The following is a 16,161-nucleotide window of genomic DNA, read 5'->3' on the forward strand; positions in this document are numbered from 1 at the left end:
CCGTTCTCGAGATCCGGTGAAATACAAACATATAATCAGAAATAATTGCTCGTTTAATAGTATAGGATAATCACGATTGTAAAAATCTTATGGATTTTTTAGATCGATTCCTACCGGAATCGGGACCGTAAGATTTCAATAGAACAGCTGTCAGAATATCAGCGGTATTTTGAGCTAGTTCTCCAGTCCGGGGGCTCACTAATATTTAATACGGTATGCGGTATTTAAAAATTGTGACAATAAAATAATGTAGCTTGGGCTGTTCGTTCATTTTTCCAACAATCAATCAGTTGCAAAATAAACATTAACGGTTATTAGATTATGATCCAGTAAAAAGCAATGAACATATTTGATAAATGCAAAACATATGGCTCATGAGAGCCATTACATTTGCAAATGTCAACTTTTAGCCCTATTTCATTTCAGCTTTGGACAATAATTATTGGATTTTTTGAAGCCTACTTCTACCTAGGGCGAATCTCTAGTGTTACCTAATTCTTTGTTCCCATTAAAGAGATTTTCCAGTCGCATTTTCAAATCCTTGGGAACGATTTCCACGTCGAACTTTGTGATTTTCATGTGAGTCTTGCCGTTCTTCACCTTTGGTTCGCCCTTTATCTTCCAAACTGCTTTGATTCCCACTAAAAAAAGAAATAGAAATGATTATTGACGAAATTTATTACAAAAAAGAAATTGAAGTATTCAATTTGTCGAATAAATAATGACGATGAACAGTAATGCGATGACTAAGGGTGATGATGAATCAATAGTTTTAGGTGGTTTCCTAAACAATTGAACAGGCATTTCAAGCACATAACAAAGAACTTACTTGACGAAGAGTTTGAAGCACTATAGATACTTTATAATATAGACTATAGAAATATTGTATTGCATAGTATTGTATATTCGTCACACTCATTCAACATTATTTTTTATGGTATGTAATATAATAGAGAAGAGATAGCATAAGCTCTTTACCATGGGATATCTTCTTATGCTATCTTTTCTCTATGATAAAATTCAGTAATCCGTTCATCTATTTCAAATGGCAATCATACATTTCAACCGCAATCATTCATCTGTTCATATAGAACTACAAAATCATAAACTGGACATAAATATGGCTGTCAATCATGATAATCATACGATCAATTAGGGGTTAGCGTAATACCTTATCGCTCCACATTAGATTAGTGATGCAGGTACTCCAAGTAATCTCGTTAGAGATTTGACAACTTGAAACAAGCTCCACTAGATTCCCGGTGGTTCGGAACCGACCTAAAGTAGTAGGTTCATTCACCTCCATCAAATTAGTTCACTAATCCAGTCTCTAGCACTCTTCATAATTCACATGTCAAGAGTGAAAGTTGCTAGCTTATATTTCAAGTTGACCCCACTAAGTGATCTCATAGTCTACAGTCCTGCAGAACGGTTCAAATACCTTTCTTTGATAAGAACTAGAACACATGTAAACCGGTTGAGGTAGTCCACTGCACTGTTTTATTACTGCAGATAATTACACGAAGAGCGGAATCCAATTTGATATGACAGTTTGATTAGTTGGCATTTCACTTTATATCAAGATTTTTAAGCTAAATGTCTCACTTCTCAAAAAGTCAAAATTCTCAAAATCACAGAATACAAACCTTCATTGGTTTGTGTTATAATCATAAACTTTCCTTTCCTATGGTATAATCGATGTTTACTTCTGGTTGCAAGAGCAATACATTATTGAATTTTAATAATATGGCATGATGTAAATAGTTCTATAGTGAGGTACACGTTATAATGGCAGTGAAGAAGGATAGGAGAACAACGTTGTCGATCCTCTGTCTTGTCAATGCCTTCTATAAACGGTAGCTGATACAGGTTTCAAATCAAATCAAATCAATTTATTTTCCACATTGCATCACAAAAAAATGTAAAATTTCATAAATTAGATAGAATACATCAATTAAAATAGAAAATGATACATTATAACATTAATGCTAGTATATAGATGGCGTGGAATTCCCCCAAGAAGACTATACGTCTGTGGACGGGGGAGAGTTCTTGCATCAAAATAGAGTAACATGTATCTTTATCTGTGCTATGAACTATTTACTTTATGTTTTTTTTTATTCTATTATTATAATTTTTACAAGAAGCACTGACCGGGAGAGAAAAACTAAGGATACTCCTTGTACTATTCCTCTCCCAAATTTAGATAATAGTTTAAAGTCCGAAATGAGGTTATGATTCCACTTTTCTGAAATTTAGTTCTTTTTCACTCAAAAGCAACTAAAACTAAGAATTTTGAATTTTGAAGGTTGAGAAAATGGATAGGAAACAAAAATATTACAACCTATATAAATAAATGTAACTGCTGTTGATAGTTTATTCAAAAAAATACGTGATCAATAGCAGAGCAGAGTTGATTATAAATTTACGAGTGGGAGAGCAAGGGAGCTTATGACCAGCAATGAAGCGAAAAAATTATATTTTACTTAAATTGAGCTGGTAAGTTATACTAGATGTACGGTGAATGGAGCAGTTCCTCAGTTCCAATCCAGCCTATGCCAAAAAACCACTTGACCAACCTACTTTTATACAGCACGTCGCTGCAATCCTCAGCCTCCCTAATGACGTCCGGCAAATTCTTATAGATAATTTGAGCTAGGTAGTATGGTGATTTGAGTTCTATTCCATGAATAGGTTTCCATTCATAGGTTTCTATTCCATCAATAGGTTTATCGATGTAATATTAACTGATCATTCTCGTTTGAAATAATCAATTATATTTATCAAGCAAGAAATTATATTTTTCAATAATTTCAATGTGAATCTTCATAGTTAAAATGAAATATTTTATAAATTGATTAATAATTTTTAATTTTAAAAGACGATCTGGCAACAGAGCAAAGCGAGAAAGAGATAGCGCTATCCGTTTTGTTGAATGATGGACGAGAATAGCAATACCATTGCTAATTAAACACTGACATTATAAAGTGGAATATGTTTGGTAGAATTAACATATTTGAGTACTTCATACAACTTCATATTTTTCTCTTCATAAGTAAAAAATTATTTTTGCCAAAAATATCTGTGATGAGGAAAAATAATCCAATAATTTACAGATGTACAAAATTAGTGCAACGAAATACAGTAGACTATAACTTATTTCAAGAGACAAAATGATAGCTTTGTTGTATGGGAAGATCGGAACTCAATAACGCGTTTATTTTTCACTTAGTTTCAAGTACGAGTAAATTTGAAGAAAATTTGAAAAGATCCACTATAACTTATAGCGAAGAATTAGCTTTATCGGGGTTTTACTGTATATTGAGAACTGTATGAATGAGCGGACAATGCTTTGAATAAAGTACGTATATAACTTATTGGATTGTATTTTATGTTAGGGCTACTCTTGAATAGACATGGAAAATAAAAATCTAAGTATCTTTTTTTAAATTATTGTTTACAGTTTTTAATACAATTTTAGAGAGTAAGCAATTTTAATAAAGGGGACTTAAATTTTTATTTTCTATTTCTACGTATATTAGAATATACTTTTCCAATGAAACAGGAAAAAGCGGAAAATTGTCTACTTACTGAATTTGAAATAGCTGTCACCCTCTCCTTGGATTGGAAGAACGATAATTTTTCCTTTAGCCTTATATAGGCCTTCAATGTTGTAGTTGGGGACTGTGATGTATAGGTCCAACGAGTATTTCTCCGGGTCGGCTCTACAAAATATATCAAAATATTATTCATTTATTTCGAAAGAGCTATTTGAAAGAATTATTATAGAATTAATTACTATGTATAATATTATTATAGAATTATAGAAATAATAATTGATGAAGTGTACAGAGTTACGTATCATTAAGGCGTAATTAATAGCTTCAGTACCGTATTAATTTGGCTCTTACAGATTTCAATATCTGGAAATCTGAGATCATCCAACGTCAGAAGCCCTGAAATTAATCAGGTGCGATCCGACAACTCTGACACCAGACCTGAGCCAGCCAAGTCACACGATATATCTAAAGGTGCGTACAGATATACGCGCCGCGAACATGAGCAATTCACTTTTAATCAGCTGACTATATCTGTATCTTTACAGAAACGGTAAAATACAGATATAAAAAGCTTGGCATCAGCTGATTAAAAGTGAATTGCTCATGTTTGCGGCGCGTAAATCTGTACGCACCTTAACAGAGCAATGTCAAGTGACTCAATACATTGTGATGTTTTGCTGAGGTTGATGCCTGCAAGATCTCCATTCTGGTGTGTGGGTAATGAGACGGATGATGATTAGAGAAGAAAAGTGAACCTACAGCTTTAGGTGGGCTCCAAACTACCGAGATACGATTTTTCGACTCCTAAATTGTATCTAGAAAAGTAAGCACTACAAGTGGTCACTCTTCCAAAGGGAGTAGCATACACAAGAATCTTTCTCAACAACTTATCAAATCGAAATATTTTTTTTCAAATTCAAATTAAAATATATTAATTTGCCATGAAATTTATATACAAATTTATTAATAAAATGAATATTCTAAATTACAAGTCGATAGCTATTATCAGCGCAACCACTGAGCCTATTTTTGATTCTTCAAGTTTTCAGTTTGTCAAGTTTTTATTTGGACACTTACGAAGCTCGGGTTACCTGCTAGTCTATAATGCATCATGTACTTACATAGGCTAACTTACAACTTAGTGAACAATAATAACTATAGTGTATTAGGTAAAGTCTGGTAAGTTATATGAACTGTTACATACGAGTAGTTAAAACTTACACAACTCTGTCGACAATGACTTTGGATAGTCCGGAGTGCGACGTGTTGGTCAATTCCAAGTTCAACACGACCGATCCCTGTCCATTGATTATGTCCATTTTCACCACTTGCAATGGATCCATTATCGGCACTCCAACCTCCTTGAAACCTGTTCATCACAATGGAACTCGATTGTATCACATGTGATTATTCTGATTCGCATGATTGTAATTGATCTGAATCACGTGACTGTAATTGATCTGAATCACGTGATTGCAATAAATTGATCTGTTTCACATGAGTATAATTGATCTAAATTATATAATTTTATTATGAATGAGTTATACTGTATTACGACTGGGTATTGTGATTTCTTGTTGAGTTCAATATGGAGAAGTCTAGGCCTGAATAAACTACTATAGTGAGGTCCACGTTATGATGGCAGTATTCGATTAACATTGGCGTTGCTATCCTTGTCTATCATTCAACAAAGCAGATAGCGCTATCCTTTTCTAACTCTGAACGTTTTTCAACAGTGTAGAAATAACTGTTAATCACAATTATGAAAATTAATTACTACATAATATTTCTTGCTGAATAAACAATAATTATTGATCATTTTTATGACAATAAACAGTAAATATTTCATCATATATACCGGTAGCAGCTACCTTCTATAGAAGGCAGTGGCAAGGCAAAGAATCGGCAACGTTGTCCTCTCATCTTTCTACACTGCCACTATACACTACCTCCGTAAAGAGGTTTACGGAGGTAGTGACGCGGACCTCACTATATTCATGAAGAATGTATTTTTACAATAGTTGTATCGTCGAAATCGATTGAAGCCGTTGTAGGCCCAAAGTCAACGTGATAATTATTATCATTTGAATAAATTATTATAATGTTCTAATATTTTATATTTTTATCCAATCGTCAAAACAATTTTACATTTAAAAAATATACTTAAAAATTTTAATTTTATCCTGTTTCGAACATTTTTTTGATTTCGTTTTGCATTTCAATACTCTAATTAATTTGTTTCTTGTGAACTTATTCATTTTTATCACTTTGGGTGTATGAGCCGACATTTCTGTGGCATTTGAATGAAACACAAATTGGAGTGGCTTGTCTAGACCAATTTCAGATTATCACCTAATCTACCAATCACACCGCTTACTCATTACTATATCGCGTACTTCAGTTTACCAGCAATTAACTATGATGTAGCACCGAGGACGTGATCTCCTTATTTTAATAAATTAAATAATATTAACATTGGTGTATCAACCGGCATATTGTTATCCAATAATTATATTAGCGGTACCTGGTGACAAATTCAAGTACCTAGTTTTATTCATTTTTTAAATAAATGTTTAACTTGTTAACTAAACTCAACAAAACTAGTCATCTTCTTACCAAGATGCATGTTGCTGAAAACTCCCTGAGCGACGTTCTTCACACACTCATTAAGGTTGGGTGATTTCGCAAGACATTCTGTGCCTGGAACATATAAATTCATCGTTAATTATTCATTTTCCAGTCATCATTTGATAGAAAGTTTGAAAGTGTTGAGAAATTGTAGGAAATAGGTAGGAGTGGTTCAAATAATATGAAATTCGTATGAATTGATCCAGTTTAAAAACTGTACTAATCGAGCATAAATAGATCTCAGAATTTGATTTAGATCAAATTTATTTCTATAAAGCATGGAAGCAAAATAAGATTCTTTTATAAGTGTACCATGTATTGAAGACTTAGAGGAATTAACTGAGTAAAGTTAAATTCAAAAGAATGGTTTGTACAAATATTTTTGGACTGAAAATTTTGTGGAGATCTAGAAGACATAACCTCATTTGGATTTTTAATGTTACCTAAGTTTGAGAGAGAAATAGTATAAGATAATCTTAGTTTTTCTCTCCCGATCTGTGCTTCATTGTAAAAAAAGAATAAATAAAGAATCCTTAAAGATAAAGATAAAGTATGAAATAAGGTGAAGAGAAAATGGTAAAACCAGGCTTTTGATTGCACACAATGTATAGTAACTGTAGTCTTACTAGTAAACTTGAAAATAGATATTTGAAGGAATAGATAAACTTGGACAAAAAGAAGGGGAATCAGGTTTTGAGCAAAAAAAAAATTAGTGAATACATGAGAGAGTCATTACACGTGCACAATTTATTCCAGAAAAAACAAGAAATTTCCATATAATTTAATTGAATGAAGCAAAGTACATCTTGTGCTTGACTTGACTTATAAAAACAAACTATTGGTTTGGAGGAATGCTGTAATTTTATAATATATCCCTCACCAAATCACTTCGATTCATATCATATCAACTATTTTGATCCATCTATCAGAGAATTTATTGCGTCTTTTCCAAGTTTATTCAACATCATATAACTGATTATGGTGTGTTACCAACATCTAATATCTGGTTATACACCTGACTTCTTTCCTTATTCCAGGAATAATCTAGTCTACCTTGAGCTTCCTTTCTTGAGTAAGAAAACGAAAACACTATTCAATTATACAATTTTTACCATCCCAGTAACTTATGAAGTATCAAGCTCATGTGGATCAGGTTTCAACTTGGAACTCTGCTAATAGCAGTAGAGAGATTCATTTCAAACTGTGAAGCTGATAACGAAAACACTGGGATGTTGTCAAAAATATAATATGTAAAATAACAAACATATTTCGATATACAGAGTGAGTCATATGTATGGAAGCCCTTCAATAAATTGGAGACTTGTAACTATAATAATATAACTTGCAGGATAAGTTATTGATCAAATACTGTAACTTTTAACATACCGTACAACAAAATTTCAACCCCTCATAAGGGGGTGACTTGGGGGTTGTAACTCGAATATTTTAAATGTAAACACCCATTGTGTGGTACATTATTTTAAAGGCCTTTTAGAAACAAGAAAGATGACATCAATTAGAATGTTCTATGATACTTGTATCCAAAATGGCGGTTGATTAAATTTTTATTTTTTACAGAAATGAGGGGTTGTAACTCAACTATTTTGAATGTAAACTCCCATTGTGAGATACCTCATTTTAAAGACCTTTTTAAAACTAGAAATGTTCCTCTATCAATAAAAATGTTCTATGATACTTTTATCCAGAATGGCGGCTGATTGAAATTTATCAATTATTTCTTTAAAAACTCAAACTTCAATCAGTCGCCATTTTGGATAAAAGTATCATAGAGCATTTTTTATAGATGTCATCTTTCTAGTTTTGAGAAGGCCTTTGAAATGTTGTATCACACAATGGGTGTTTACATTGAAAATATTTGAGTTACAGCCCCTCATTTTTCACTAATAACTAAAACTTTAATCAGCCGTCATTTTGGATACAAGTATCATAGAACATTCTAATTGATGTCATCTTTCTTGTTTTAAGAAGGCCTTAAAAATGATGTACCACACAATGGGCATTTATATTTAAAATATTCCAGTTACAACCCCTAAGTCACCCTCTTATGAGGGGTTGAAATTCAGTTGTACGTCAAAAAGTAGAGTATTTGATCAATAACTTATCCTGAGAGTTACAGTACTATATCTACAACAGTCTCTAATTTATTGAAGGGTTCCCATATATATGACTCACTCTGTATATCACATCACACAAGCAACAGTAGCTGAAGTGTCATGTAGATAATTAATTTCCTATGAAGTATTTTACTATTTTAACTTATGAAGTAACAAGACCATGTATATCAGGTTCGAGCTTGGAAAACATGCTTTTTTAGAGAGACTTATTTCAAACTGTCAGCTTTGTTTGAATTATGATTTGATGTCGATAATCATTAGCATAAGCAGAAGCATTGATGCTATTAATAAGGAATACTGACAGTTTGGTTTGAATCTCACTTTATAGAGAGAATTTTTATCATGTGATATTGATAAAAACTATTGAGCCTGGTGAACTGCATATTAAATGAGCAAACTATAATGATGTCATGTAGCAGCCTATGCTGGAGAACTGCGTAAATATGATAATCTACGAGTGTTTGTTTATCATGCTATGAAAACATGAATATTATAGAAGTCTATAATTTAATTTGCAATCATGATTCGTAAAAAAAGAATATTAGAATTTGCAAATAAGAATTGATTTCATAGTTATATCGCGATTGAATTTTTTTCCAGAATTGTGGGATAATTTATTATAATTAGTAGAGTATTTATCGAAATTATGTGACAAATTTTGGATGATAACCGAAAAGAATGTGATTTGGAGAGGGGGTCGTTGACAATAAGAGAGATTATGAAAAAGGTAAACTCTTAAAGGAGATTAAGTGACTATTAAGGCTATATACGGCTGATTATTTATTATTAAGAGACTATTGGTTTATGAGAATAAAGGATATAATTATTCTAGGAAAAACAATAAAGGGTTTATCTCATCTTTCTAGATAATTTGATTTGAAATCACTGAAAATAGCATAATTATATTGGGAAACTGAGTATTTCAGTGTGAAAAACCTCTCTCAATTGAATACCCATTACAATTGAAAGCCCCTTAGCGAGGAGAGTCATCTACAAGAATGTACTAGGATAAAAAGAAGAAGAAGAAGAAGAAGAAGAAGAAGAAGAAGAAGAAGAAGAAGAAGAAAAAGAAGAATGTTACCTTGATAGACAAGTTAGTGTCTGATAGACAAAAATAACATCTATTTCATATAGATTATACCCTTATGAGATCTAATCTTTACTCTTATCCATTTATATTTTTCACACTATACTTTTTGCACTATTACATTAACTACTCAAAATACTTCAATTCGATTAAATAATTACTGGCATAATTTTTCTCGGTGAGAATGACTTGTTGTTTTTTGAATGATGTACTTTATTCGAGGTGTGTGATTGATAGGTTCTGTGTTCCTATTTGCAAATCTGCAAATAAAACGATAATGACTGATAATTATATTGATTCTGCTGAAGACCTTTCTATTTGAATTACTTCCATTCCTATAAGTTGCACAATCATTGTTTGGTTTTCTTGTTTTTCTTCTTCTTCTTCTTCTTCTTCTTCTTCCTCTTCTGTGTCAGAATAGTGAAGATCAAGATTGCATGACTAATCACAAGCAAGAACTTTGAAACTAAGAACTATATGCTCAATCCTCAATTCTATTAAAGCGATCGTCGAACATACAAATAAGCAAGCCTACAATCGATCAACAGCTCGAGAAGTAGGAACTCGCTACTCGATTAATAAAAGCCTTCATATTATTGGAGAGTTATTATTGGCCGAGGATCGAGACAGATGGAGAGGCTAGAGGGAAGCCAAGGGTTGTAAAGACCTGTAGAGCTGAGGAGTAGGAGTGGTAAGTATTATTGGAGAGGTAGGTAACACCTAACACTGCAATCATGATAACAGCTAAAATTCTAGAGAATCTCACATAACTTAATGTAACTATTGGGCACTTGGAAACGTCTGAACTCATTAACCGTGTCTAATTGGATGCGTTCACGTAGCTGATTATCATATAGTATTATTTTTAAAAGATTTTTCAAGGTTAGTGTTGTCTTAATCTCTCGTAACTAAACAAGACCACCGACCACGAAATTTTTCATGTGTAAAGCCAATTCAACTGATTCATATCAGTAGCCTATACATAGCTTCAATTGTATGAACTTATGCTACTAGTAGTTCTGTGAACAGTAGACCTCACGCAGTTTTCTCATCCACAAGTATCTGATATAGTCACCTGTTCTTGTTGATTCAGTTGAATCACAAACACAGTTGAATTTACTCTTAAAAACTGTTATTTGTTTTCCCCTAGATCAAAAACTCACTTATGTTAATGAACTCAGTTCACGTTTGAATTTGTATCCACAATGATTAATGAATAATCCACATGTCAGCTGATTATGAATAATTCTATAGTCTGATTGATCCTATCTTCAAAGTAGATGATATATAGTGATATCAGAGTATGGAGAAATTCCTTTTCTTTTCATATTATCCTTAAAATGCAAAATTTCAAAAAGCCTTGTGTATTCATCGACGCGCAATTGGAAAAGGAATATTCCTGCCAAATCTCATCAAATTCTATCAACGCGTTTGGCTGTAATCGCGTTACATACAAACAGACAAAAGCAAATCGAGTTGAAATATAGACCTCACTATGTTCGGTCAACAAACATGTCAACCAACAAACATTAAGGGCCGGTTTCCGAGCTTGGGATTTAGCTAAGTTCTAAACTTTAAACAGCTGGAGTCAGAGAATTAGCTTTCCAAAACGGGGCGTAGTCGCAGCTTTCATAACAGTAGTCGTAGTTTTTATTTTCTCATTTCTTTAATTGGAAACGTTTTTCCTTGACGAAATTAGACATTCCTAAATAATTCAAAATGACGCCCCGTTTTGGAAAACCAATTTTCTGACTCCAGCTGCTTAAAGTCTAGGACTTAACTAAATCCCGCGCTCGGAAACCGGCCCTAAGTGGTTCGGAACCCACCTAGAGCTGAAAGTCCACTCATATTTCATCATCATCCATCTCATTACCCACACACAAGCCTGGAGCTCATTGTGCTCCATCCTCAAAGAAAAACTTCTATAAATTCCTTTCCGAGCAGGAGCTTACTACTTTGTGGTGTGATTAACTTAAAAATGTCAGCATGGTTAAATGGGAAGTTTTGATGAACCGGTGACAGCTGGAAGTTAAAATTCTCAGCTGATCTCATAAGATAGTGGAACAATGCTTTACAACAGAAAAAGTCAGTTTCTTCTTAACAAATTGATTATTATAGTAAAAGTCATTGTTCGGAATCAGCATTGGTTTGCCATCTTAGCTTTCCTGAGAAATAATTCATAAAGTCCAATCAGCCGCCATTTTGGATGAAAGTATCACAAAACATTTTTATTGATGTCATCTTTCTCGTTTTGAAAAGGCCTCCAAAATGATGTATCACACAATGGGTGTTTACTTCTAAAATATTTGAGTTACAACCCCCTAAGTCCACCCCCTTATAAGTGGTTGAAATTCAGTTGTATGTCAAAACGTAGAGTATTTGACCAATAACTTATCCTGAAAGTTACAGTATTATATCTACAACAGTCTCCAACTTATTGAAGGGTTCCCATATATATCACTCACTTTGTATAATCATTAACAAGAATAAAAAATGATATTTGTTATTAAAATATCAGGTGAAGTCTTCTGGAATGACTTGTATCACCATGATATGACTGGAATCACAGCTAACTACTGTAGAACTATATCTCTGTACTTATTAAGTTTAATATCGGGGCACCGAGCTTCGCTCGTTATTTTTATTTATTGATAAGCAGAACACATTTCTCTAAAATGATCGTGTTTATATTTTACAGCTATTTTATACGTCAGCTTATGAATTTCGGGGATGCGATATTTTGATTTTCCTCAGAATCACTCGCTCACTTTTCACCATCCACAGACGACGAAAGTCTCAGCTGTTTCAGCAAAGGATGAATTATCCTTTTAATGTCGTTCAGCGAGTTTTCCCAAGGATGAGACCTAGTGCAATCGAATCTTTATATCATAAACCTACTATGGTCTAAATTTCGTGAAAATCGTTAGAGCCGTTTTCAAGATCCGTTGAACATAAATAACCAGATATAAATATACAGAAATTGCTGGCAATTATTATATTAATAATAGGATATTTGTTTGTATTTATACTACTTTTCATGAATGCTTTACAGATGTATGATCTAATTACTTTGTGTGTAGGGGTCGATAAGATCTAGCAAACAAAAAACTAAAGAATAGAAGGCGGTGGAATTGAAAACATGACAAGTATGCTGTCTTATATGAAATTCATCTACAGTATTTTAAAACTGAAGTAAATCTTACTACAACAGTTCCAAGAGAAATCTAGTCGATACACAAGTAAAAATAAAACTATATTGTTTTGCATACAACATTATTAGCAAGTCTAAGCTAAAATACCTAATATTTTCCTTGTTTGTTCCTTCCATCCGTCTACACGCAGTGAGTATAGAATGTAATAGAATGTAAGAGCATAGAATATAGAGTATAGAATGTGATGTAATGTTATATTCTCACTGTCTACAGTAGGTTATTAAACTAATGGAATCTTCTGTAGGCTTTTCCATTTTGCAAAAACAGGATACATATTTGCTGCTTTGTTTACAATTTTTATTTGAAATCACCAGAGATTATCTCTGTCAGCATCAAAACAGCTATTGGATGTCATTAACTGTGCTAATCTGTCAATAAAACGTGGTTTATTTTTCACAATAACTTGTCGATTCCCGATAATTTCAGTAAACGATTTGAATTCAGTGATGATTAATCATTACCATCATCATTGATTACAGTAATTCAGTGATCTACATTGAAATATTCCGCTAATTATCTAGTGAGTAGAAATTATTTAGAAAAAGATTATCAGTTCTCATTCACCTATTCGGGTTTTCACAATAATTATTGGTGCAGATGTTGTCCTTGTAGACTCATTAACCTCACGTACACTAGAACACTCCACTGTACTCTTATGGAATTTATGGAGAGAAAAGTATAATATAAAGTATAAGAGCGATAAACTATTAATAGAAGCCTAATCTTTAATGACTGATCAGGATCATTCTTCAAAGTGAATTTGGAGTAATAATGAGAAGAATTCTGTAATGTTTCATTAGCAAGTTTTGATAGAAGACTTGTTTATTGGACTGATACGATATGAAGTGCTATTTATTAATCTTTTATTCGCAGAAAATTCACTTTCAGATCGGTGAACACGTTGACAATATTGTTGGAAATTACTTAATGGTGGAAGCTCTACTAATAGCAGAAATATTTATGAAGCTTATTGTTCAAAGATTCAGAATTTCAATTGAGTAAACTATAGTGAGGTCCACGTTATAATGTCAGTGATTAATAAAGAGGATAGCGATATCTCTTTCTCGCTTTGCTCTGTTGCCAGATTGTTTTTTAACAATGTGGAATTAATAATTAACTAACAAAATATTCAATCTTGATTATGAAAATTCATTATGAAATAATTGAACAATATAATTTCTTGCTTGATAATATATAATTGATTATTTCAAACGGAAATGAACATCTGATATTACATCATTAAACCGGTATCAGTTACCCTCTATAGAAGGCATTGACAAGACAGATCATTGACTCAAACCAAATCGGTGAAACTTGTAATTGAAACTTCAATAATATGCAGCATCTTTGTACAAAGAAGAGTATATAGGACATTAATAGAAATACAAATTTCAGTACCCTTTCTTGAGGGTATTCTGAGGCTTCATGTTCTGATAAAATAATTTGAAAGGGTACTGAGATTTGTATTTCTATTTATATTACAAGTAGCCCTAAACAGAAAAGAGATATATAGAACATATACGGATATTATTTGTATTACATTACTTCACTAATAGATCCTGCTACATCCTATCTATCCTATATACCATCCTTGTCTTTGTTCAACGCTAAAACTATAGGTTTACACGTAAACCGGACACATTTACCCTGCATTATAAGTCGTGTTACATTCAGGATTTAAACCACGGATCTATCTCCGTTTAAACTGGGATGGTGCATACAGGCCAAAGTGTCGGATTAGTACTGTTTCTTAGAACCAAATTCACCAAAACGAAAACTTTGAGCGCCAGTTGATTCTAAAGGTACGTACAGATATACGCGCCGCGAATAGCTGACTATCTGTATTTTTACAGAAACGGTAAGATACAAATATAAAAAGCTTGGCATCAGCTGATTAAAAGTGAATTGCTCATGTTCGCGGCGCGTATATCTGTACGCACCTTAAATGAACAAAAAATCATATAACAAAACCCATTCAAAATCATCCGACTTAGAATCAACTGCCACTTAAACCTTGTTTTCGTTTTTGGTGAATTTGGGCCTTGGATAAGCTTCTCGTTAACCTACACTATTCAAAAATCCTTCAAATTCCAAGTGATAGTGGAGTTGAACCTGAGTTTTCATTTGTTATGTTGGATATAATCAATCTGTCCCTATTTATTATTCATTTATCTACAACAATATGTGATTACACGAGAGAATCACAAAGATTGTTCCCCAATCAAGAAAATTACAATAAACGCAATAGAAAGGACATTTTTCATTTAAAATGGTTCAGATTCAGATTCAGATTCCTTTATTCATGTGTTTAACACAACAAAATTCAACTTACGTTCTAGCGTTATGAATATCTATTATTTTACCAGTAGCTGTAAAATAACATGGTAAATCATATTAAACTAAAGAGTTCTACAATAATATTGAGCTAGAAAAATGATAAATTATGCGAGTCAAGGTACTACTGTTATGTTTTCACATGAAACGGTGAAGTTTGGACCTTAGAAGAAGTCCATTCTCAGAGAGGGTATCGAGAATACCCTCCTCTTCAGCACTTAAATGGTTGAGAGGAGAAGAAATACAAGGAAAAAACTATTCTATATTAGTGAAAAATATATATTACGAGAAACTATATTATACTGTACGTTATTCTACTCCTGTAAGAGTGAAATTAGTTACGACTGACATGGAAAAATTAGAAATTTTAGTGAAGAATGTATTGTTTGATTTAGAAGGACTTACCCAGTTTATTGGCCGGTGTGACAATGCCTAATAATCCCAAAAAACAAGCGACTGCCAATATTTGACTGGAGACCCGCATTGTGCTATTACAATTAGCAGCTGGTACAAGAAGTAAACTTATAGTAAAGCGAAAGAACTTATGGTAGAACGAGAAAACTTATGGTGTACTTTACAATGAAAGCGGCTACCAAGCTAAGCACCGGTTGCCAAGTCCACTTTACTTAAATACTTCTCACTCTACCGACTCTCTATTTGTACGCTTCACAGGCGCCATCTTGTTTTTTTCGCGCTCTCCGAGAGGGACTGCGTCGGTTATCCTTGTTCGGTGGGCTGTGTGAGAGAGAGAGAGAGGGAAGGGAGAAGACAATAAAAGATGATGAAGACGGATGGGTAGAGGAGTATTGAAGAGGATGAAAAACGAGGAGAATAAGAAGGATTAGGATGTGGAGGAGGTGGATGACCGGAGGAGGAGGTGGAGGAGATGGTGGAAGAGGAGGAGGAGGTATCAGGCAGAAGGGAAGGATAATATGGAGGAGGGAAAGAAAAAGGGGAAAAAGAAAGTGGAAGAGGAAAAAATAACAAGGATGGAGTAGGAAAAGAAGAAGGAGGAGCACGAGCAAAAGTTATTGAAGATGAAAGAGGAAGAAAAGGAGAAGGCGAAGGGAGAGAAGGAAAAAATGAAGAAAGGAAAGGAGGAGGAGGAAGACAGGAGGGACATGATGAAGGAGTGGGAGAAAATAAATTATGAAGATGAAGGCAGCAGGAGATAGTGAAAAAGAAGAGAGTGAAGGAGGAGAAGA

General features: G+C 33.3%; 1 protein-coding gene across 1 annotated transcript; it reads right to left on the reverse strand.

Annotated features, from left to right (window-relative positions):
- Positions 1-253: 253 nt before the first annotated feature.
- LOC120348706 (protein takeout-like) lies at positions 254-15,761 on the reverse strand. Its single transcript, XM_039440077.1, has 5 exons — positions 15,362-15,761; positions 6,177-6,260; positions 4,782-4,929; positions 3,592-3,725; positions 254-641 (listed from the first exon to the last, which is right to left on the reverse strand). The coding sequence occupies exons 1-5, from the start codon at positions 15,438-15,440 to the stop codon at positions 469-471; spliced, it is 618 nt and encodes a 205-aa protein (XP_039296011.1). The 5' UTR covers positions 15,441-15,761; the 3' UTR covers positions 254-468.
- Positions 15,762-16,161: the final 400 nt, after the last annotated feature.

The sequence above is a fragment of the Nilaparvata lugens genome, chromosome 13, assembly GCF_014356525.2.
Source record: "Nilaparvata lugens isolate BPH chromosome 13, ASM1435652v1, whole genome shotgun sequence".
NCBI lineage: Eukaryota > Metazoa > Arthropoda > Insecta > Hemiptera > Delphacidae > Nilaparvata > Nilaparvata lugens.

Bases quoted from the DNA above. Each gene is read 5' to 3' on its own strand.
- LOC120348706 (XM_039440077.1), bottom strand. From the start codon at position 15,440: ATGCGGGTCTCCAGTCAAATATTGGCAGTCGCTTGTTTTTTGGGATTA. The intron at 6,261-15,361 runs GTAAGTCCTTCT...TATATGTTCCAG, and splicing joins CACACCGGCCAATAAACTGG to GCACAGAATGTCTTGCGAAA. The intron at 3,726-4,781 runs GTAAGTTTTAAC...TATATTTTGTAG, and splicing joins GTCATTGTCGACAGAGTTGT to AGCCGACCCGGAGAAATACT.